The 26,142-nt window shown below is 35.1% G+C and overlaps 1 protein-coding gene across 2 annotated transcripts in view; it reads right to left on the bottom strand.

The window, feature by feature from the left end:
• Positions 1–21,279, bottom strand: part of LOC110031985 (probable leucine-rich repeat receptor-like protein kinase At1g35710) — a 37,904-nt gene extending 16,625 nt beyond the window's left edge. Inside the window, exons 1-4 of one of the 2 annotated variants that reach the window (XM_020735464.1) lie at positions 21,096–21,279; positions 13,486–13,633; positions 9,668–9,739; positions 9,082–9,153 (exon numbers count right to left, since the gene is read on the bottom strand). In XM_020735464.1, coding sequence (XP_020591123.1) covers positions 9,082–9,153; positions 9,668–9,739; positions 13,486–13,633; positions 21,096–21,180 — 377 coding nt within the window. In that variant the 5' untranslated portion in view covers positions 21,181–21,279. The remainder of the gene's footprint in view (positions 1–9,081; positions 9,154–9,667; positions 9,740–13,485; positions 13,634–21,095) is intronic. The other variant, XM_020735465.1, reaches the window with a different exon arrangement.
• Between the last annotated feature and the right edge of the window lie 4,863 nt (positions 21,280–26,142).

Genomic DNA, 26,142 nt, shown 5'->3' with positions numbered 1-26,142 from the left:
ACGCGAAACTCCAGAAGGGGACGGAAGCGGGTCGAACTAAAACGAGGCGGGTCTCATTTCTAAGGTTCTAAGATAGTCACAGGAAGACCCCTAAGGCTAGATCCTAACTCCCACGAGAAATACTAGACCTCACGAAAATTGAGGTCAACAGTGAGGGAAGACTGTGAGTTGTTGGAAGGAAGGAGACAATGGCGGGAGGCATTGGGATGGCCTAATGGGGGTTGAGGCCTGCTTGGAATGAGCTGGCAGGAGAAAGTGCGGCGAGAAGCGTCCGACGACGGTGGTGGAAGGACAGTAGGAAGTTGCAGTTGCAGGAAACTGCAGCGAAGGCACTTGGATGGGAAATTGAAGACTGTGACTGCAGAGGAAGTTGTGATGGAGGCGTCTGGAGAGGGCAGCAAGGGTTGTGACTAGAAAGAAGCTGCAGTGTAAGCGGCTGAAAGGGGGCAGCACGTCTCTGCTAGCAATGACACCCGTCATCTCAAACTCCGCTTTAGGTAAAAAAACTATGTGCTTGCCATCTTTGTTGAAGGATCAGGTGTTCCTGAACCCTTCATGTTGCGTACAACAATCAAACTACCACAGTCTCTCCAACAAAAGGTGATAAGCATCCATTGGCACCAAATCGTATCATACCTGATATTGCAGCTAGCTCCCAATCACAAACTCCACGAGATACCTCTTAATGTTGATCGTATTCTCCTTTTGCAACCACACCAGAGAATACGACTGGAAATGCCTCTGAGTCGTGAGACTCAATTTATCGCCACATTCTTACTGCTCCCTCCTTCGATGATGAGATTACATGATTTTTCTTTCACAATACAACAAGTGTAGAATATGTTGTGGCAAAATCGTTGTTGAACCCTTGTGGCCTCGATCTGTAAGATCGCCGAATCACAAGTATCTAGCCCTCATAAAGTGGAAGTTGATACTCCTATACCTTTTCTTCAGTTGTCTCTTCATTGCTAACTTTCTCCACAACACCCGTTCGATGAAGGACAACGCTCGGCTGGTCAGGCAATTGAAAGTGATGTGCTTAAATTCAGGAAATCTGAAGCATTTTCTAACGGGAACTATAGTGGGTGTGCTACTCTTCTCCGGTTTCTCACTCAGACTAACTCTATCCTACTCCTGACTAGTCTGTTCCACTTCCTGAGGCATACTCCTCTTGAGGTATCTAACTGTGGGTGGTTGTTTGACTGATTTCTATTGTCTCTCTACCTTCAATGCTACGGTTTAGGCATCTCCCAGTGACCAATAGATATGCAGTTGAACAATATTATTAATAGCTGGCTTCAATCCTCCCAAATATCTAGATATATTATGTTCATCAGCCTCAACCAACTCGCATTTCATCTAAAGCTGCTCAAACAATATTGCGAACTCATCCACTGACAAGTCTCTCTACTGTAGATGATAGAGCCTCAGAAATATATATTGACGGTTGTGAGGAGGTAAATATTTCCTCTGCATCTACTTCCTTATCTTCTCCCATCTGATAATCTTGTCATTTCTCTCCTTTATCTCAACAAATTTTAACACCACAAAGGAGCATCGCTAGCTTCACCCTTCTATCTTTTGACACTGCTTTGTACTCGAACATTCTCTAAATCGACTGTAACCATTTGATAGAATCATCATGATCCATCCCTCCTTCAAACTCCGGTAAATTCACTATCATCCTGAAATCTCAATGTGACGGTCTCCTCTGAAAATGAATTTCGAAGCGTCGTGGTCTGTCCTCCTCATCACTGAAGTCCTCCCTATTGAAGGGAATCAAATTCTCGTGTTGTTATCCTCTTCGACTCTCTATATCACAATCGAGGGTAATTTTCCCTGGATCCTGTCATCATACGCAAGCCTCTGCTGAAGTAGATGGACATCTCATTGTATTGTTTCCCAGATAAGTTTTGACATGTATCTCATTGGTGGCATGATTAGGGTTTGGATTGGTGGGAGTGAAAGAGGGTACCCAAATGGAGAACGACAATATTTTTCGGAGGTGGAGGTAGGATTGAGGTATGGCAAATGCTATAAAACCTAAGATAGGACTAGAATTAGGCTAGTTGTAATATCAATTGATATCGAAGTTAACCCAAACTATAATAGGAATGCGAATATTATTACTTAAAAGCAAATAAGGTTACAATCAAAGACACTTGAAATAGAAAAAACGACACAGACACAAATACCCCAATAGGGTTGCGGTTCGACAAGGTGAAATTTGAAAGGTATAGGTGGTTGGGTGGTCGAGCGGCAGCTAGGGAAAGGTTGATATGTGGGTGGACAGCGGCGGGGAAGCCAGAAGGGAGGTAGGAAGGTGGTGGCAGCAAGGAGAGTAGGGGAATAGGATTGTTCAACTGCTAGACAACATGCTAAGTGAGGATGTCTTGGAAGGGCGGCAGTAGGCTGGGGTGGTTGTAAGGATGGTTGGGAATAAAAGGGGAGGGGAACAGAGGCAGCAGGGGACTGCGAGCTGCACGAAAAACTAGAAAGAGGTTTTTTTTCCGGTGAAGGAAGCGAATACGGTGAGGGTGGAGACAAAAGTTGCAAGAGCAGGGAAAGCAAGGATAAATATCCCGATAGGATTAAATTATATAGACGGATCAAAAATTGATCTTTGGGAGACGGTCACCACCTCAGACGAGATACAGACAAAGCTCCTCCTCGCCTTTGGATATGGCCCTAGCGGGAAAACACAGAAAGCTGGCGGCTGTCCTAGACAGAAATAAACACAAAACTGACATAGACACGACGAAAACAACATATATAGACCTAGGGTAACAAAGGATTGGGCTCCACATCAGTTGAGTGGCAAATCCCGTCAGAAGTAGGGTCGCTGGCTCCTAGAGGTGCTTGCTTGAGTTGGACATCAGGTCAAGAGGAAGGGAGAAGCATGTCGGTCTAAAATTCCAGCTGTAGAAGGCCCAGCGGTCTGGTTCAGGACCCCCATAGTAAGTACGCCCACGTCACTTGCAAAATGTTTGATTCCTAAATTGTTAAATTTACTAAAATAAAATTAATGGTCTATTCTCAATATTATTGGTGAAGTGTTATCATTAAAACTTCATAATTAGGTATGAAACATAAAATTAAATAATTATATTAATCATTTAGTAAATTTAAGGAGTAAAATTATGATCAATACAAAATTATAAAAAATGTGACTTGTGCGTTTAAATATCATCTAAGATTTAAAGCCCATATTGCCGAATATTGTTTGCCTCTAAATTTTTATATTATCATCCTTTGTTTCATTAAGGATATTTGGGAAAAAACTGAGGATAAATTAAGTTATAATTCACCAAAAATACTCCAAAAGGTTTTAAACACGGCTTGAGATATTGAGAAATATTATAATTATTCTCATATCAGGACTACATAACCTGTGATTAATAATTCTAAAGAGAAACCATTTCATCTCATCTAAAATCATCCAAGCACGCAATAACGTAAGAATTACATATGACCAAATCTGATCTTATTGAATAAACTTGAGTGCATATGTATTCTTTCTTTGGATGATGAATTAAAAAAAAAAAAAAATACAAATGTTATATGATTCTACATATAATTTTATCAAATTTGAATGTAAAGCTTAGAACACGTAAGTGGGCTTAAATATATTGAATGTGAGTTATAATATAAGTCCAAGATCAAAATTGAACAATAAAGTATATTTGAAGATAAACTTTTAACAAATATTAAATCTATCCCTGAATGTAAAATTGCACAAAGCATGCCTTAATTTAAAGATAAGCAATATGATAATGTAACACATGATGAACTATCTAAAAATTGGATATCTCAATGATGAATAATCAAATTAACATTGATTTTTTTCTTTATTTCTTGACTTGAAAATTCACTAAAAAGACACAAGGAGAAAGCTAAATTGTGTCAATATTACTAAGGATTTATTAATTAAATGTTCTTTAAAAAATAAATAAAATTTGAAACCCCATATACTTAATTGAATTTAAAGCTATATAATTTGTCATGAGACATCTTTAAGCCATTTTGGGTTTCTAAGACATTTATCAGTATAATATGTGCATCATATTTGGGTGATTTTTAGGCTATAAAAATTAAATTTTGTAGAAGTTAATACCTTACATTAGTTTCATCACCATCATCTATAAGAATTAACTATTGTACAGTCATTAGAAAATATATTAGTATTTCGAGATTATCATTATGTACATCACAACATATTGCATCATTTATTTTTTTGTGTGATTTACATGAAAGTATTTCCAAAATTTTCCTTCTTCGCAATACTGCAAAAAACGAGTAAATGAAATCAGGCACAACAAAGAGTTTCCTTATTCGCGATACTACAAAAAAAGAAATATTATATTTGCATAGATTCTTTCCTTTTAGCTAAATATTTAGATTAGGAATATGTATTAATTAAGCTACCAAAAATAGTTTATACAGAATATTATGTACCTAAAATAGATTGTACAGATTATTATTTATTGGAATGAAAGCAAAAGAAAAGACATTCAACCTATTTGTTCAAAATATTGGCATGGTATCAGAGCTTGAATCGATCTAAATCCTTGGTATTCTTAGCTTTTGTTATCTTCGCCGGCATCTTTGTCCGCTTCCTCACCGGGAGCGCTTGTTCTTGTCCTTGTTTGAATTCTACGACATCTTTGTCCAACTTCGTCGGAGTCCAAGGAAAAGCGTTGCTCCTCTGCCTAGTCGGATCCTCTCTGTCGTGATCCGTCTTTCGCCGTCTTTATCGCGATCCGTTTGCTCATCCATCGTTTCCGCTATCCCGTTTCCGCCACGATCCCTTTTCCGCCCTAGCCATTTTCCGCCGCGACCTGTCTTTTCCGCCCTAGCCCTTTTCACATTGATTCAGATCAACAATTTGATTTTTTTTTTTTGATATCTTGGCTTTCTTTGATTTCTGGTTGATTTAGATCAACGACAATTCTATTTAGAATGTCTTCTACAATCTTAGTTATCAGATTTACAGGAAAGAATTATGCCGCATGGGATTTCAGCTCATAATAATTTTTAAAAGAGGAGCTTTGGGGTCATATTGATGGGCGACACAAGCTGCTATTAGTACAACAGGTGGATCATCAGAAATAATTAATATGACATATGCTGCTCAGAACAAAGGGAAGGGACCAGTACAGTGCTTCAGCTGCAAGAAATTTGGTCATATTGCACGAAATTGTAAAAATAAGCGTTGTAATTATTGCAAGAAAAAGAGACATATTCTTACGGAGTGTCATACACGACCCAAGAACTGCAAACCACATGCACCTCATGTCACGGTATCCGACACTCACAATCCTGGTTCGACATCCACAATTGTTGGAAATAATCAATCAGTTGTCACACCAAATATGGTTCAACAAATGATTCTCTCGACCTTTTATGCTCTCGGCCTTCAAGGGAAAGGTAAAACTATTACTTATGTTCCTTCTCCTTGGTTTGTTGATTCAGGCGCCACAAATCATATGACTGACATAGCTGATTTATTGCATAACCAACGGCCGTAAACTGATACTCAACATATTCAGATTACTGATGGAAATAATATTTCAATTAATACAGTTTGTGATATTAACTCTTTATTCAGACATATCTTGATTTCTCTTAAATTATCTACTAATTTACTCTATGTTAGTCAAATTGTGGATAATAACTGTGACGTTCATTTTTCTCGTGATGGTTGTATTTTGCAGGATCAAGTGTCGAGGAAAGTGATAGCGAAGGGGCCTAAAGTGGGCAGGTTGTTTCCATTATAATTCACGGTTCCTCAGAATATGTCATTAGTTTCTTCAGTTGTTGAGAATAAGGCGGGCATCTGGCAAAAAAGACTAGATCATCCAAATGATATAGTGTTGAAACATTTACTTAAAAGTGATGTTTTTCATTCTACATATAAGAGTTTAGTAGTTGATTGTTCTATTCGTAAACTTGGAAAAAGTAAGGCATTATCTTTTCTTATTTCAGACAATCATGTCAATAAATGTTTTGACATTATTCATAGTGAAGTTTGGGGGATTACGTCAGTTATTTCGCATACTCAATATAGATATTTTGTGACATATATTGATGATTATAGTCGATTTACTTGGATCTACTTTTTGTGTTCCAAAGCAGAAGTATTTATTGTATTTCAAACATTTTTAGCACATATTGAAACTCAGTTCTCCGCTTGCATAAAAACCTTACGATCTGATAATGGCGGTGAATACATATCTCATGAGTTTCAAGCATTTTTCCATAATAAAAGTATTGTTTCACAATGTTCATGTCCCTATACCCCGCAGCAGAATGAAGTTGCTGAATGAAAAAATCGACATCTATTGGATATTGTGCGCACATTACTGATAGAATCTTCTGTTCCAACTAAATTTTGGACTGAAGCTTTATCTACTGCAGTTTATCTCAATAATCGTTTATCATCTCAACAATTGAAGTATGATTCTCCCTACTATCGATTTTTTGGTAAACATACTAATTATCATATGCTACATACTTTCGAATGTGTTTGTTTTGTTCACCTACCTGCTAATGAACGTCATATGTTGGCAGCTTAGTCAGTACGATGTGCCTTTATGGGGTATAGTCCTAATCATAAAGGTTTTGTGTGTTATGATTCGATTAATAGTCGTTGGCTTATTTCTCGGAATGTGATTTTCTTTGAACATGAACATTACTTTCAGCATCATGTATCGACACCAGATACAGTTATAGTTCCACAATTGGATAATTCTTCTGCGGATAAACGGTTCAAGTTGGACATTGTCTACACACGACGCATGCCCCCTTCACCTTCAATTCTCCCCGACCATGATCCAGAAATTGCTCCAATAAGTCTTCAACGATCCACTCAGCGTATCCGTCCTCCAAATAGATACGGGTATTCTGCAATTTAATTTTACCCTGTTGTTCCTACCTCTTACTTTCAGACTGCTAAACAGACTTGCTGGGTCAAAGCCATGCAAGAGGAACTTCAGGCACTTCAAGACAATCACACTTGAGATATTGTTTCATGTCCTACATATGTTAAACTCATTGGTTGTAAATGAGTTTACTTTCTTAAACTCCGATCTGATGGCTCTCTTGACAGAAATAAGACAAGATTGGTAGCTCTTGGCAATCGACAAAAATATGGGATTGATTATGAAGAAACATTTGCACCTGTGGCTAAAATGACAACTGTCTGGCTGGTTTTATCTATTATTGCATCTAAAAGCTGGTACTTAAAGCAGATGGATGTTAAGAATGCATTCTTACATGGAGATTTCAAAGAAGATGTTTATATGACTCCTCCTCCAGGCTTGTTTTCTACACCTTCACATGATGTTTGTAAGCTCAAAAGGTTCCTATATGGTTTAAAACAGGCTCCACGGGCTTGGTTTGAAAAATTTCGCAATACCCTTCTTAGTTTCTCTTTTATTCAAAGTCAGTATGATTCATCGTTATTCCTTTGCAAAACTGACAAGAGAATTGTTTTGTTATTAGTCTATGTTGATGATATTATCATCACAGGATCTGACAATCAATTGATGTTTCAGCTACATAAGCGTCTTCAGGGTTCTTTTCATATGAAAGATTTTGGATCATTAACTTATTTATTAAGACTTGAGGTTCACTCTTCTCCCGCTGGTATTTTCGTTCATCAGCACAACTATACAAAGGGACTCATTATTTTGGCTGGTCTTCAAGATGGTCGCTCTGCTGATACTCTTTTGGAAGTAAATGTCAAATATCAACAAAAAGATGATGAATTTTTATTTGAACCATCTCTAAATCGACAACTTGTTGGAAGTCTCAATTATTTGACTATTACGCATCCTGAAATTGTATTTGTTGTACAACAAGTTAGTCAATTTAAGCAAGCACCTACACATCTTCATTTAGTTGCAGTTCGACGTATTGTTCGACATTTGAAAGTTAATTCTCATCGTGGTTTTTTCTTTTCGGTGAAGTCTCCTATCACCTTAACAGTCTATAATGATGTTGATTGGGCTGGTTGTTTTGATACACGCCGATCTATTACTGGATTGTGCACATTTCTCGGCGACTCTTTAATCTCTTGGAAGAGCAAGAAAAAAGATTGAGTGTCGAAGTCATCTACTGAATCAGAATATCGCGCTATGTCTTCTACTTGTTACGAGATCATTTGACTTCAGGGTGTGCTAGCTGAGCTTGGTTTTCCTCAGCTTGAGTCTACTCCTCTTCATGCAGATAATACGAGTGCTATCCAGATCGTTGTTAATCTCATTTTTCATGAGCGCACGAAACACATTGAAGTGAATTGTCATTCCATTCGAGAAGCATATGAGGATAGTATTATATCTCTTTCTCATATCACTTATGATATTCAAATACAAATAGCTGATATATTTACTAAGACTCTTTCTCGACAGCGTTATCAGTTTCTTGTCAACAAATTGATGGTTCTTGATCAGCAAGCATCAACTTGAGGGGAATATCAATCAGGAGTAAATGAAATCAGACAGAATAAAGAGTATCCTTATTTGAAATACTGCAAAGAAGGAAATATTATATTTGCAGAGATTCTTTCTTTTTAGTTGAATATTTAGATTAGGAATATTTATTAATTAAGTTACCTAAAATAGTTTATACAGAATATTATGTACCTAAAATGAATTCTACATACTATTATTTATTAGAATGAAAACAAAGAAAAAGGCATTCAGCCTATTTGTTCAAAATATTGACAGTTAATACCTTACATTCGTTTCATCACCATCATCTATAAGAATTAACTATTGTACAGTCATTAGAAAATATATTAGTATTTCAAGATTATCATTACATACATCACAACATATTGCATCATTTATTTTTTTGTGTGATTTACATGGAAGTATTTGTAAGAAATTTACTTTTAAATACAACATTTATAAGCCTATTGGCAATGTAAATTAGATATATGTGGCTTCAAACCACAAGAAAAAGTAATAGCTCATCTAAACTCAAAAAATTTCCTAAAAAATTAACTGTTAGAAAAATAGACATAAACAAGGTTTCATGAAAGAGACATTGAGCGGAAAGCAAGAAGTGAAGGCATACAGTATCTTTAGGTGTTTCAGCCGTCCTATTTGCGGAGGAATTGGCCCAGTCAACTTATTATTATGGAGATCCCTGCAAGTTAAAAAGTTGAATATTGATTATCACTCTTTCATCATATATAAATCAGATTAAGTTAAAATAACTGCATCCTATCGAAAAAGCATCCCAAGCTTCTTTAGTTAATAAAAGCTAAGACAATGCTCAGTTTGTCAACTATAGTCACGCAAGTGAGGTGTATGTCTGAACTCCTAAAATATATTTATTTTTTGCAACTTTGATGGTAGTAGATGATAATGGAGTAATATTTCATAAAAAAAATAAATAATGAAGCTTTGATAAACTATTTTTACACTTCCAAGTAAAATTTTTAAGCAACAATTTCCTTTCATGGTTGGGCGAACACTCGATTTTTAGCAAATGGTATAGAGAGCATATTGGACAATCCAGATAAGCATTCAAATCACAAGAAACATTATCAAAATAACAATAGTGCTATATTGAGATTCAAATATCGGCACACCCTGACAGAGCACAATAATTTACCAATTTAACATGAACAAAAAAACAGCCAAGTTCGAAATCTTACAGTCGTGTTAGATCAAGTAAATTTGTAACAGCAGTAGGAAAAGGCCCGACAATAGATACTGCATATACTTCCCTGCAAATTAACTTCTATCAGGATAAAAAATGATTCAATAATAGAATAAAACTATACTATGAAAATATCAATTCTAGCTCAGTTTAATGGAGTTAAAATAGTCATTCAAATATAAGCCTGCAAATCATGTTGTTCAATGACCAAAACCAAATATTATAAAAGACGGCATATCCATCACTTCGGAGATATAATGGGATCTATATCCCAAAAGAAGATTGCTTATCTTTGATCACAAAGATACATATTAGAAGATACAGTTTTTCTATAATTCTAATTGATAGCAGGTACCTATATATAAAAATAGAAGATGGGTACAAAAAGAAAAGAAATAAAAAGAAAAACATCCCCAATTCTGACGATTTCAAACCGCATATCATTAATCAAGTGCTTTCATAAGCTCAATTTTCAATTTAATTATTTTACTACAATCACGTTGACTCAAATTGGGACATGCATTTCCAGCTTGTTAAAAAAATGAAAAAAATAAAGATCTCTAGGAACTTTTGTAAATGAAGACAGAAGTGACGGTTTTCTTTGATAAGACTAACTTAATATTTTTGTTTCTTTTATTCAGGATATGATTTCTTATAATGTAGATAGTTTTCAGACTATCACAATTAAGGATCAATAGTTGTGTGATAGGAAATCCAATTTCCTTTATAAGAGTTTTGATAAACATCATGACTGTATTTAGCTCCAACTATTATTCAAGCTACAATTGTTTGATTCTTACTATTTTTAGGATATGACATTTTCACCCACTAATACACAGTATGTTGGTGTAAATTTTCAATCCTTAATAAATTCAACATAACCTGCATCAGAAAAAGCTTCAATCCTCAAAGTCATGTTATTGATAAACTAGACCATTCACCGGAGATTTCTTAATAAATACTAAAATTCTTAAGATATTTTTCTAGCATATATTCTTTGGATTTAGAATATGTTGACGACTCCACCTACTACAAAGGATGTATCAAACTAAGAGCAAAAAGATGGATAGTTTAAGAAATAGATGCTGACAGTAAGAAAAAATCTTCGTAGCTTTCATCATTCATAAATGGTTGTAGAGTTTTCAAGAGAGAATCAATAGGTTCACAAACAGGAAGTTCAGTTTCTTTAAGAAGCTCAGTAGTGTTTTTTTTTTTTCTTTTTTTTTTTCTTTTTTTTTTTTTTGAAGGAGAGAGAAAGAGAGACATAAATGCCTTCATGTATGAAAATTCAATGCCAATAGTGATCAAGTTCGGGAAGCGAAAACTTGGTGTTAACTAAAGCGGGAACATACGATTAGATGATCGTAACATAAAAATCTAACGGTAACAATAATCTACAATAATATCCAACTATAAAAGGGTCACTAATCCACAAAGTATAATAAGCATCATCTAACAAGATACTTAAGATCATCCAAGTTGACATAGTGATAAAAATAAAAGTGACTAAGTATAGAAACTAAATAGTTTGTTGCTCATTTCCAACACTTTGTCTACTCCTTATAAACAAACTCCTTATCAATCATATCAATCTAATAGAATTTTGTAAGAAAGAAACAGTTAAATAACACATTAAGCTTACAACAATTTAATGAATAATATAGTTTTATTCTGCATTAAATCATTATATAAATGCTTGAGCATGAATACTCAAAAACATGTTGGTTATCTTTAACACTGCATGAGGATTGTACCTAATCCATAGCCCGAAGCATCCGTTTTTACAATGAAATGTTGGTAGAAATCAGCTGACGTCAGCATCGGTACACTCCTCATGGTCATCGTTAACTTTTCAAAAGTTTGGGTCGCCGCGTTCCCCCATTTAAAATTGTCATTCTTCAATTTCTTCGTCAATAGCCACACAATATAATTGCAACCCTTCACTAATTTCCGGTAGTATCATATAAGTCTCTAAATTCCAACTCAACCCTGGACAATCTTAGGTAGTGGCTACTCCAACATCCTTGCCACATTCGATGGATCTACCGACACCAAGGTCTAGCTTGCACAAACCGTGAAGCAACGCCATCTTGTCTCCCTCCTTAATATTCTGCAGTGTTAAAATCTATCACTTACAGACTCTCATGCTCTTCTCCACCTATCCTGCTCCCATCAATACTCCTGAATAGCCTTCCGCTTGGAAGGTTGTCATAGGAAAAGGCACTAGCACAATTGAATACAGCCGTCTACTAGGGTTCCATGTTCCATGTCGAAATTCTTTGAATCAATATTCTCCAGCCCCAAATCGCAAATTCTCTCGTTCAATCTACTGCCACTATTTCTAAACCCCCTTGTGTCGCATCATCCCTCTAGATGTTGCCACTTGAATCTGCTTCTGACTCCGCTCAATCTCGTCTAAATTCGTTCGTTTCAGCCATTCAGATGCCACACTATTCATTCCAAGTGTTGTTGCTCGAATTCACCCCTTAATAGTTTGCTCAATCCTGTGGCTTCAGATCCGCCTAAGGCAACGGCGCTGCCTTGATGTCGCAAAAATCCTTTAGATTGGTGCTACTCAAGTTCGTTCTCGATGCCATCGCTCGATCCTGCAACGAGTGGAGGCGACTTGATGTGAAACTCCAAGTTCTTCTTCATCATTTCTTTCAGGATTGTGGATCTCCATTTCACGGACTAGAAACACTTCTTCGTTTCAGATTTGATTTGACTCGTCTCTTTCTCTAATTTCTCCTCTATGGCGTCTAGTTTTTTGGTTGTCATCACTGCCTTGAAGATTTTCAATCAAAAAGGCAGAACTCCTATACGCCAAGATCACATGGTTAGATTCCTAGCAAGCTCGAATCACAATGTTAGGCCAAGGATGCGTGCTTCTATACTCATGATCCCATAAAAACCGTAATTGCATCACAACCCATGAACCTTTTGTCCTCCCTATAAGCTGTGCTCCCATCTTTGCTTCCCTTCGGTCAAATTATGACCATCTCTGTACATTGATATCTCGTTGGCTTCCCAAAATAAAGGAGTCGCAATCCAGTTGGCGAAGGAACAAAGGAATCACAATCTTCTACTACTCAATTGCGATCCCGACTATCATGATGTCGCGATCCGACATTGCTTGCAAAAAATTGCGATCCAATCGATATCGGAAGGACAGAGACGAAGGCTTCTTTACATGTATGTCGTGATCACGTTAATGATCTTCCAGAAATCGATTGCTCTTATATAAATTTGATAGGAAAAGGGACAAATTTACATAGAAATTAGGGCAAAAATAAAAGATTTTATTCCGTAGATACCAAATCAAAGCAAAACAACTCTGAATACATAAACGATGAGCACCTACAATTCAAGAGGTAGGCAATTTCTCCCAAATCATAACCCTGATGCCTATAATTCGAGAGGTGGGTGATCTCTCCCAAAGCTTAACCCTAAGATTCAAGACAATAATCACATAATATAACCTAACCCTAACGATAATAGCCCCATAATAATAATTAATAAAACATTAAATTGCCCTTAGGCACCGGTCTAACAGAATGTTACCTAAAATTGAAGTAGCAATGCAAATTAATATTCAGGTTATCATTTTCCCAAAGTTAGGAAAAGCAATTTGCTCATCAGTTTGCATTAAGAAAAAAAAAACCTTGAATATTGCTCAAGGAAAACATATTAAATCTAGATGTTATTCTGAATTATATAATCATACATAAATAAAAAAGAAAATAACTCAAAACTTAAGTTTCTTTGGTGAAGCAAAGATGCAAAAGTATGTACTAGAAGAGACTGTATCCTTACAATTCTGTAACAACTCTGTAATCTCCTTGTTGGGAACATGTTACTCCAGACCATGGGGGCAAGTCACCATCTCCACATGGATCATCTCCAACCCACGCATATACAACCCTCCACCCAAGTGAAGCCTTTATTTCATTCAATGCTTTAACTGAAACCAACAATATATTTTAAAAAGCAATAAAGTTCTATTAAATATTCCATCTTTAATACCCACATACATGAGTGCAAATATGTGCATTTGTTGTTGCGTTATAATCAGTCATACATACATAAAGACACATACATAAAAGAAAATCAAATATTAAAATAACTCTCTCATGAAGGAGACCTATTATTTTTAAGGATAACTTTTTGGAATATACACACACAAACACACATTATCTCTCTCTCTCTCTCTCTCTATATATATATATACATATATCAAGGTCACTGAAGTTAATCTACAATATGAAAACAGCTTAATGACAAAAATTAGACTATTACTTTTCATTTTTGTCAATGTATGACAATAGGTTAATAATAGTGAAGAAATTGTAGGTGTGTCAACTTCGATAAGAATAATAATTTTCTAAGTATTTTTTTCTATATCAAATGTATAGTTATCTACTTCGATTTGGTTACTCCTATATAAAAATTTAATTAATCAATTATTATAGTAGGTAAACCCCGACTAGAGCATTAACTACAGGGTTTAATAACCGCTATACAGTTGATGGCCTATTAATTTTCATTGTGTAAATGAAGATAATGTTGATACATTTCCTAAAAACATTGAAAATATTTCATCATCAGCAGCATCATTAGTTGAGTCCCAATTACTTGGGACTCGATGTAATGAAACTACTTTCTCCATTCATTAATCCTTTCGTATAAATATTTTATTTGTGCTTCCACCCTTCAATGTATGTGCCTAAACCTACTTTTCGCTGCCTCTTCTTCAACATGTACTACAACATTCCTCTCATATAACTATTTTCGTAGCAATTCTTTCTAGTTTAGAGATACACTCATCTAACCATTGTATGTTAGTTCATCCCAACTTGGCCATCAATGACGCTTCATCATCTACAGTTGAAGCAATATATACCATTAAAAAAAAAACTTGTATAACTATAACAGACCGGATTGCAATTTGTAAAAAATATCATAGGCCTACATTTTATTCTCCTGTAACATGTGCTCATATGACACTTTTTCATATTAACCACACCTAGACTTAAATCCAAAAATTATAAAAAGAATTGCATATATAAAAAAAAAATTAAGTGCATTTACAAATCGAAAGCCATTATGTGTATTTGCAAATCAAGTGCCTATCGATAAGACATTTGTGCCATCGATAAGACATTTGTGCCATCTGCAAGCCTCTAGTTACTTATTGCTAACTAAAAAAGTGATTCATGAACTCAATTTTCGCGCTCCGTCTATTCTTTCATTCTCCTGTACAATAATATAGATCATCATCACGTTTCCACTCGTGTTCAGTCTCAACTCTCCGTCAATTTTTTACTGTTTAATATTGATATGCCCTTAGAAATGGCAATGCAAACAGAAAGGCATTTTTCATTATTCTTTTAGCTTTTGGCTTATCATCATATTTTTCTTCGCCTATTTCATTTTTATTTTCCACGAAGTTATTCTTTTTTAGCCCTCAAGTGCTGGACTTACTTCTTGCTTCAAGGCCAATCACCTTGAAGCTTGTCTTTATGATTAAAAATTGGGAATAATACTAATCCTCGTTAGAGCAACTTGGGGAATCACCCTATGTATTTTATGATTTTTGAGGTCTCCTCCAAAAAAATATCCAGAGCAATTGTTTGCTTCTAGTATTTTGTTGTATACTCATGCACAACTACCAGAGTCCTATCTTAATCACTGCAATTAAATCCACTTCTTTTATTCGTGGCCATTGGAGTGGAACTGAGACTTCAAAAAGAACTTGAATATTGGTCACATCATTTTTGGTGTGTCATGATTTTGAAGCACCGCATTCCACCACATCAAAACCAAAGCAAAAAGCTTCAAAAAGATGAAGGCAATCATCTGTGCATAATCACAAAAACGAAACATTAAGTATATATCTAACCATTGAATCCAATCATTCAAATTCTTGCTTTCAATTTCTGTCAAATGTTAGTAACCCCAACTTAACAATAATCTTCAAAAGAAATCAATTATTTTGAGAAAAAAACCCAACATATATTCCTCTTCATCATGAAATGCTTCTTAATTATCATCAACGTCACCTTCAAGGACTACAATTCCCTTACCACAACGGTCATTGTGGGAATGTGGTTATGCAATACAAGATGGAATTGTGTGCTATTGAGGAATCATCTACTACAAAGGTTGAGAACATGTCCGACTAATTTTCAACCTTTTTTTGAATCTCTCCTAATTAATATCCATCTTTATATTTGTAGTTTATTGACTATTGGTGGATTATTGATGTTGGCCGGGCTCCAAATTGTGAGCTGAATTAGAGCTAACATTCAATCTTAGTTATGAAATAATTTCCCCTTCCTTCAATAAGCTAGAGTCTATGTTATGTGATACCAAACTAGAACAGATCTCAATAATTTTAAATTTAGAACTCTTCGAGGGCCTGATCATAATTTACCAGGTCATTATGGGTGTTTTTTAGAAAAGATGAGCCATGTAGTTTTTTGAACCACCTTTGGATCAATGTTTGTGTGTTGAAATAGGTAAAGAGGCTATCAATTGCTTCTTAGTGGCTCGTCTAAAGCTACTGTAACACTTTGTTACGATAGCGCCTAGCCTGAGGTCAAATTTGTCTTGTGTATGTCTAAGTGCAATTTAGTCTTTTATTATTATTATTCTTGGATATAAATAGCTTATTATGTCTAGGTTTACGGTTATACATGAGATTGAGTGTGAGTCTTAGGTTTAGGGTTTGGGAGAGATCTTCTACCTCTCGAATTAAAGGAATTGAGAGAGATCGCTTCCCTATAGAATTATAAGTGATTTGTGTTGTATTGCTTTGATTTTATGATGGAGAAAGAAAATTTATATATGTCCTAATTTTCTGGAAAATTGAGCCGATTTATGCCTCGAACCATAACAAATTGGTATCAGAGCATCGTTTTGAGAATCAGAAAGGAAAATTAGGTTATCTGCTCGGATTGTGGCTCTCGAAGGAAGGATCTTCGTGCAGGAAGTTCGGATTGAGCTGCTACAAGGACGCGGGTGCGGGATCGCAGCTTACAGGGACTAGTGGGATTGTGGTCGTATGCATGACATAGTCGCGCCGGCTACGCATTACGATCGCAATTAGAGCTAGTCGGGAAGGCAGGGATTGGTAAGCAACATACAGAGACCCGAAACTCTCAATTTTCTCATCCTCTCACACCGTTTACACGATACTATCGTAATTGAAGCTATCCGGGAAGGTAGCAACTGTGAAGCAGCGTACAAAGATCTGAAACTTCATCTTTTGTCTATTCACTCGTCTTCGCATAAAGTCCCGATTCTCGTAGATGGTAAGCAACACGGAGTGACCGCACCCCATCATTTTCTACAATGCCAACTCTGAAATTCTAGAATTTTCAGTCGTTTGCCTCGTCGGAAATCGTACAGGTGCTTTCGTCATTTGGTGATAAAAAAATGTCTGAGAAGAATGACAGCTAAGAAAATAGATGATTTGGAGAAGAAATTATATGGAGAGATAAGATAAATCAAATTTGGGATGGTAGAAAGGTTCGTCGCCATAGATGATAGGTTTTCTTTCATGGAGAATCGAATGGAGGATTGATTCGAGAGCATGGGGGAAATTCGAGAGATGATAAAAAGACTTGTTGAGATACAATGCAAGACGCTCCCAGCGATTTAGTTTGCAAACCCGACTCAAGGGTATTTGCCCGAATTGAAAAGAAATGAGTTCAAATGTAAGGAACATGAGGAGGAAAAGATCCACCATCACAAACCCCCTCTCAGAGCTTCGATTAGGGGTGGATTATAAATTATTAAGGGAGGTAGTTGGGCCAAAACATAGAGATCAGATTATGCAAGAGGTATGGAAGAGAGTGGAAAAGAAATTAGAGAAGCAAGGAGGGGATATGGCTACGATTGAAGGAGGGAGTTTTACCCTTGATATATGCGGGAAACAACGGAGGAAGAAAAAGTTGGGGTGGAGACGTTAGAGTTAAGAAGTTGAAGATTCCAATCTTCAAGAGAGAAGACGCACAAAGGTGGGTGTATCGAGCGAAGCGATATTTCACGGTGAATGGGCTGGATGGGGAGGAAAAACTCATGGCGGTAGGGTTATGTTTGGAAGGGAAAACTCTGGTCTGGTTTCAGTGGAAGAATGCTAGATACCCGATCCATACATAATAAGATATCAATGATTGTTTGATGGAACACTTCTGAGCAATTTGGGAAGGAGATCTACACGAGTAATTTTATACCTAGACTCAGGAGGGATTGTCATGGAACGCAGTGAGAGATTTGAACTATTGTTGAAATGACTTGAGGGAATTTCTGAAACAGGATTTGAGGAAAATTTTATGGAGGGCCTAATGTCCAATATATCGCATCGCTCCGACTATTGAGACTGCAGGGATTGAGGGACACGATGGAGCTAGCACAAATGATACAAGACAGGAATCAGGTGAAAAAGACCAGCAAGAGCAATACCAATGGAACGTTGTACCAAACTGCTACAACCACGACGATAGCAAAAGCTCAAACAGCGAAAGTTGAGAGAAAGGATGCATGGGACACAAATAATAGACCACGGTCAGAAGCAACACTCAAGCGTCTTACAGAGACAGAGATTCATGAGAAATGAACCAATGGGTTATGTTTTTAGTGTGATGAGAAGTTTATCCCAGGAATCAAAAAATATAAGTCCTTATTGTGGATGACGAGGACACAGAGCATAAAGAAATAGTGACGGCTATGAGGGAGGAGGAGGAACACTCACTTTTTCTCACCTTGAGGACAAGGTGTCATTTCGATGAAGGATTATTACGTGGGCGCCTAACCAAAGGGCAAATTTGTCTTTTGTACACCTAAGGGTAATTTGGTCTTTTATTATTATTGTTGTTGGATATAAATAGGCTTGCTATATCTAAGTTTAGGGTTATGCATGAGATTGATTTGTAAGTCTTAAGTTTAGGGTTTGGGAGAGATTTCCAATCTTTTGAATAATGGATGTTTATCTTTATGTATTTGTATTATATTGCTTGGATTTGGTGATTGAGAAAGAAAATTTGTATTTGCCCAAATTTTTCTGAAAAATCGAGCCGATTTCTGCCTCGAATCATAGCACACTGGTAATAGCTAAAAAAGGCCTAGGATTTCTCAATGGCCAGCCAGACGTACATAAGAAAGTGTTAAGCTATTATCGGTGGAATAGGTGAAAACTGTAAAAACTTGTTTTGTGAGACAATCAAAAGAAAGGCAAATATTCAAAAGTTCAAAAGGAGTAGAGGAAAAATAACATACAAGGAATAGACAAACATTTATAGAGGTTTGGTCCATATACATATGTTCACTGTCAAGATGAGCAAAAACAAAACACACGTTATGTCAATAAGTTGAATATAACCTATAGCTTTCATAGTGTTTGCAAAAATTTTCCAAAAGCACCAAAAGAGGATCAAAAGAGAAAAATAGAGCTACAACAAGGAGAGTTTAAATCCGAGAAAAAAAAAAGTATAACTTTTATATAATTACATCAAATGAGATAAAATGGTGGCACTTAAGTCTTTTCTAGAAGGTTGAAATGAGATGTTGTAAGCTTTAAAAGTAACATTTTTTATGGAATCAACAACCTCGTAGTCAAATCTAAGTAAATGTCGTTGATGAAAGATAAGAGAGAATCCTTGGTGGCAGTGACAGCTTGAAGAACTATTTTCAGGTGAGTAGATAGGCCAAGATTAGTAGTGTTTGGTGACCCAATGATAGAGCTTTTATGGTTGAACATAACGCATAGATTGAAAAGCTTTTTATGATGGTCGGCCAGTAGAGAATAATGACAAGAGTAAAAAGATGATAACAAAACATTAATGAGGTAGAAAGTGGTTCAACATCCTTTTGCATATGAAGGAATGACAATTTTGAAATTCAGGGCAGGGGAAGGTGGGGTGCCTTATTGTGGCATTAAATGCAAGGTTACAAGTTTATTGCTCGGTGTGGACAACATTGTGCCGCATTGATTGTACTTTACATGTACGCAGGTAGGATACGTTGAATAAAGCCTAATTTTGCTATAAATGGTGTTGGAACTAATCGAAGGGGTGTTTTGTAAGAGATTCAAAGATTTTAAAAGTATTGCAAATGAGGAAAACAAGCTTGTCGAGATAGACATGAGGTTTCATGAAATGGGCCAAAGGGATCCCAATATAGTTTTCTGAGATGAACTCCATAAAATAAGTTTTGAGAAATTTTTTAGAAATAAACTAGGGAATGATGCACAAGAAGGTTTCCCAAGGGTTGCCTTTAGGACACATTGAGTGGAAGTAGCTTTGATAAGCCGTTCTTTGATCTTTCCTTGTCAATATCACAACAAACACGCAAATGGTAGGATTTTATGAAATATCCACAAGAACAACAAGAAGTTTTTATCCCACTAATTGGGGTCGGCTGCATGAACCCTTTTTCTCCAATGACTTCTATTGAGCGTCATATTTTCATTTAATTCTAAAAGATTAATATCATTTCTTATACAATTTGCCCAAGTTTTTTTATGTCTACCTTTATCTTTCTTAAAATAAGTGAAATCTAAAAGATCTACTCTCCTAACAGGATCATCAGATAGTTGGTTTATCCAAAGAAAAAATGATTTATAGATGATAGAGGAAATCATGAAGGAAGATGAGAAATGGATGGTATTTTAAGTATCATGGAATAAATTTGAGTTCTCTATTCACTGCTTCAATGGGAGTCAAAATAGACTTAGGGTGATGTAAATAAGAAAAATAAACAATCAATAAAAAATTCTTAAATTTTAGGATAAGGAAACAGGGACATATATAAATAAGAAAGTGAATCCTAAATCTTATAAAGAAAAAGAATTCCAAATTCCAGCGAACAAGTTAAATTTATATGAACTACCCAGTTTTTAATTGAAATATGTTTTTTTTAAAAATACTTCTTTTGCTTTCACTCATTTCAACTCTGAAAACAAAAATATTACACTTGAGGGTGCCTTGAGAAGATTCAGGTAGTTTAAAATCAATATTAATACATGAATATTTCCAACCAATGATGAATCTGATAAACTTTATCGTTATTAAAAACATACTTTCTAACTTGAAGCAACCAAATGAGCCTTAAAGGGCCTATAAACAAATTCAAGAATTTTTTTTTCCAAGCCAAACTTGCGATTGTTTTACAAGACCTAAAATTTTCCGATTACCATAACCCTCCGCAACAAAATTATCAGCACATGCAGATAAGCCTAAACGTCCACCGCCCACCGACCAAAACCAGACAGAAGACAGTAAACCCACCACTTCCAGCTCAGGAACTGAAATCCCTAACACGCCTTTATGCGGACAAGGCCACCGATATCCAAACTTCAAGATCCATTATCAAAATACTGAAAATATTAGGTAATGCGATTGAGATTTCGAGTAGATCTGTACCATCTCTCTTCACGGTCTTGCACCGGACGACGCCTAAGAACATAACAGAACAGCAGAGGATAGCCAAAGCCGAAAACCTTGCCATGGTAGACGTAAAGATCTTTGACGCCTGGGTAAATCGAAGCTCTCGACCGACAAGCTCAACAGCGAAGAGCAGGTCCAGAAGGAGAATCGAAAGCTCTCAAAAATCATTTAGTCTTTAAATATAAATATTAAAATAAAGTGATATGTATAATTGTATTTATGTGTGTATATTAGTAAAATTTAATGATTTCTTTTGTTTAAATTATATAATTTACTAATTTTATTCTTCCTTCCTATATTATTTTTCTAATATTTAAAAAAAATAAGCATTTGATTGCATTGCCTGCTCGATAAATTGATTTTATTGATGGTTGATTTTAGTTTGTCTATTTTGCAATTATCTTCTAATATTGTTATTTAATTAAATATCATGTATAACATTTGCTAATAATAAAGCAATTAAATATAATTTGGTTAATAAATGATAACATCGAGGAATAGAGCTAGACAAATGAAAGAAATATAGAAGGAAGTGTAAGGGTGATTTGATTTGTTGAAATGAAATGCAATGTAAATAATTTATAGATTGATATGATTACATTGTATTTGAAATACTTTTGAGTTGTTTGGTTCGTTGTAAAATATATGTAACACATTATGTTTTTATTGTTTAGCATTAAATAGATTGAAAACAATGTGATCGACGGAGGGCGGTGGCAACAGACAACATGTGAGCAACGAATAGGCATCGAAGACGCAGCAGGCGGCGACGGGCGGGAGTTGCTTGCCGAAACCAGTCTACAGGAACGGTGTAATTCAAATTTAGCCAAATTAGATGATTTCTAAAGTCAGACAAAAATGAACTACAGTGTAAATTTCAAATTAATTCATATGGTATATTATAATTGTAATTCATCATAACAAGTACATAATTTTCTTAAATCTCTGCAAAATAATTACAATGTGGCACAAATTCAGTCAACTGAACAACACCTAAGAGAGCTCTGTTATCATGGAAATAAGCAAGATTTCATGAGATGAGAATCAAAATTTGCTTAAAATTAATCTTCTATTTCTATAGGAATATTTCTCTACATGACATGAACATGGGATCATTATGCTCAAACTTTTCGCATGTCTAGTTGTTTGCCTAGTCACATCATCATTTAATCAATATTTTCATTAGAGATTTCCTCCATAGTTGAATAAGTGTGAAGCAAGTGGATAACAAATAATTGGGCTCTTTTTTCCTTTATTGGGAATCTTTATTTCGACATTTGTACTTGCGGGCTCTAAAAATTCACACCCCTTACTCTCATTAATGTTAAAAGCTTTTTATTTAGTATTTCCAGTTAAATTTTTTGCAAAACAGGTTGGAACACAGATATGACACTGCCCATAGATTTCACCCTTACTTAACGATAACTTTTTAATCTTGGGTTCAAGATTTCCCATAGACACAGTTTTTGTGGTTAATTACTCCTCTCAATAATAAGAAAACACTTTCCATTAAGCTTAGTTATTAAACATTGAATATTCAACGTATAGTAAAAGCACATATATAAATTTAGATTATAAAATTGTATCATTTTGGGATTTAAGAGAATAGTTAGGAAAATGATGATGAACTCGAGCAGGATCTCATTGTTTAATCATCTCGGGATGTTGTAATCCCTGATCTACTTAGTCAGAGGAGGCAGTCGACCTAACCTGACTGAATGATTATTATCAACAACCATATGCTACATCGTCCCAGTACCCCTCGTCAATATGGGTTGTAAGTTTATTTAATGGGGCAATCTAAGTCAACATTGGCTGACATAAACCTTTTTATAGATCAAATGTACCATTTTAAGTTAATGAATTGAATGTTAGAAAGTCGCCAGAAAACATATGATTGCAATCATGACTGTACTATAATGATGTCATTTGATAGCATACACCCGGTTATATGAATCCAATGTAACAATTATTTTTTTTTATAATTTGGGTCAAATCATGTGGACAGAGGACTTGAATAATGCCTTCACTATCATGAGATCAGTTTGAGGGTAAATACAATGATACACTCAGTGTGACATTCATTTTTTTTACGAGTTAAAAATTGTTAAAATGTTTGTCGCCCTATTAAACTATTGTGGATGGTAGATGAGATTTGCTTTAGTTCTTAAATTATTGATTTTGACTTAAATGTTCTAATTGTTTTGTTTGAAGCCCAATGATTGATTTTAATTTTAGTGCTTTGATTTGTTGTTTTAAAATCTTAAAATTGAAAATTATTCTAAAAGTTGACATTTACGGTTAGAAAATCCAGTCAAAACAACAATCATCGACGATTTGATTGTTTGATTTGAACCCCATGAACTTTACATACTGTTTGTAAAGAATTGGTCTGAAGATCAATAAATGATCGAATCTTAGCATTGGAAGTTCTATTTTTGCTTAAAGAGGACCATATTCATGAATTTAAGTTGTTGGACTTCTTTAGATATTTGTTGAAACTTATGAACTCGCCAATCATTAGAGAATTTTTTCTCTTAATTCATTTGAACCCTGATGATTTCACAACTTGCTTGTGAAGAATCATGCCTAATAGTAACATATGATTGAGCTTGAGCATTGTTAAATCTACTCTGTTTACAAAGGATGGGTTCAGAATTGACACATTAAGTCATATTGAACCTGATCAGCAAAATATTGCTTATAAATGATCAGGTTTATAATTTAGATCATTTGAATTTATTCAAATATACTTTAAAATTTAATTTTGAAGAAAAAACGCCTCTATTTCAAATATTATATCAACCTCATCATAATAAGAGATTTGAACATTTAAAACATTTATGTTGTGCAGTTCATTTGGAATTTCTTAATATGATATATTTATGATATTAGTCCCGTCGCCTCCAGTTCTGGCGAAGAGGAGGATCGAACAAAGTGATTTGGACTTGTAAATTGTATTTGGATGTTAATAAAATTACTAGTATCGTTGACACCAGCCGTTGCGTAGAAGAAGATCAGATTAGTTGGCTGACATATTGACGGCATTCTGATTAGAAGATTTTGAAGTTTGATAATTTGAATTTTAAAACTCACTTATCAAAGCAAGTGAGCGAGCTTTTAAAGTTAAGCAAGTGAGTGAGTTTTTGTAAATTTACCTTATTGAAGTTAATACATAGATACATGCAAAAGTTAACTCTTAAGTTTTCTTACGCTTGCCAGAATGTATTAATTTTTGGATTTTAAAATAACGTTTATATATTAAAATTAGTCTCAGTCATGATATTTTACATTTAAGTCGAGCTCAACCCCCAAAATTATGAATAATGATGTGTTATGAATAAATTTTTTCATCTAGCTCGAATCTCGAGATATTTTTATGAAGAAATGTTTCAGATTCAAATTCAAATTGATGTAAAGGGACAATTTCAGCAAGTTTATAATCAGACTAACTGTCTCGATTAGACACACCGGATGAGACTGAAATTGATTCAATCTAAGACCAATCAAGCCTGTATTAAACCATTAGAACACTTTTGGAGAATTAGAATCAATAGCTTAATGGTCAAATGAACTCCAAATTTACCTGATTTATATTCAAATTGAGCGTCTCGACAAGGGAAATCTAACGCACATAAAATCATTGAATTTTGAGGTCATTAAAGACCACAAACTCATTAAAAAACACAATGATCAAGGATATGGTTGAAAAAGTTATTTACCAAATGATTAAATTATCATTATCGTATAACTTAAAAACATGCTCTCTCTCTTCACTCAAGGAAGAGGTATAAGAGAAGATGTGTTGACAAATTCGACTTTAACATTATTGAATATTATATATATACATCTTTATTAAATCAACCATATATATATAAAGTCGCAGTCAAGTTTTTGACATCGTTGCTAGAATTTAAATCTTCTAGTAGCGTCATCAAATTCTTGTAATTGTTGATTTACAAAAAAAGGTCGGTCACTAATTCCCCTAAGCCCCAGGGATGGAAGAGTACTCCTTGACCATCATCGATGTGCTTTGGTCGGAAGGCTCGTGCGCCCCAAGCATGTGTCGTTTTTCTGCGTGTTTTATGTCAGTTGAAATCCCCCGAGACGATGCCAAAAAACTTAACCCGACCTATAATTACGCAGTAATTTAGCTTTCAAAAAACGGCCAAAACTTGAACCAATTTATATTTAGCAGCTAATATACAAAATTGAAATATTATGAAATATAACAAATAGTTCACACACTATGGGTACTACGCAAGGGCACATATCGTTTTAAGTAATATAGGACTTTCTGATTAAGCCCCGAATATCGATCCCACGAGGAAGCGAGGAAAGAGGTCCTTAGTCAAATTTCAGTCTACTACTATTATTCATTAGTTTGGATTGTCGATTAAAATGATGTTTTATCTAGCAACTAATCCTAAATGTGAATGCTAAATGTAAAGATAGTAACTATAACTAAATGTAAATATTAATTCTAAAGATAACCCTTTTTGGATGAGTTGGTTTGGAGAATTTTTAGATGTTAAAAACTACTATTCTTATATAGCGAATTAGATAATGTAAATGAATGAGATACATTAAATATTATATGTGCAAAATATGAGCAATTTGAATTCTCTACCCTAATTCAATGTTATAGAAAATCATTAGCTAATCTTAGGTTTGGTCCCTAAATTCGTGGCTAGGCTAAGAGGATACTGGCTCCCTCTCTAGAGCTTCCACTTCCCTTCCCCTGAAGGCTAATTCTCACTTTAGTTTTTAAACACTAAGACCAAATTGGGGATTTTTAGTCTGTCACCCTAGAAATCTCTAATTCTACACCCAACAAAGTATATTTCTCTCTTTATTTGCACTTAATCCCATGAACGAAATACTCATGGACTTAAATGTGATTCTCACTATGTTGTAGAACTCTTACTCCATTTCCCGGATCATATGTTTCACAAAATATTTTAATAATTCAATTGGCCAGATGAAAAGTAAATTAAGAGCGGAGTTAAAAAACCATCACAAT

The sequence above is a fragment of the Phalaenopsis equestris genome, unplaced genomic scaffold (assembly GCF_001263595.1).
Source record: "Phalaenopsis equestris unplaced genomic scaffold, ASM126359v1 Scaffold000873, whole genome shotgun sequence".
In the NCBI taxonomy this organism is placed as follows: Eukaryota; Viridiplantae; Streptophyta; class Magnoliopsida; order Asparagales; family Orchidaceae; genus Phalaenopsis; species Phalaenopsis equestris.
Note: the sequence above shows the minus strand (reverse complement) of the source record. Positions and strands in the feature narration are given on the sequence as shown.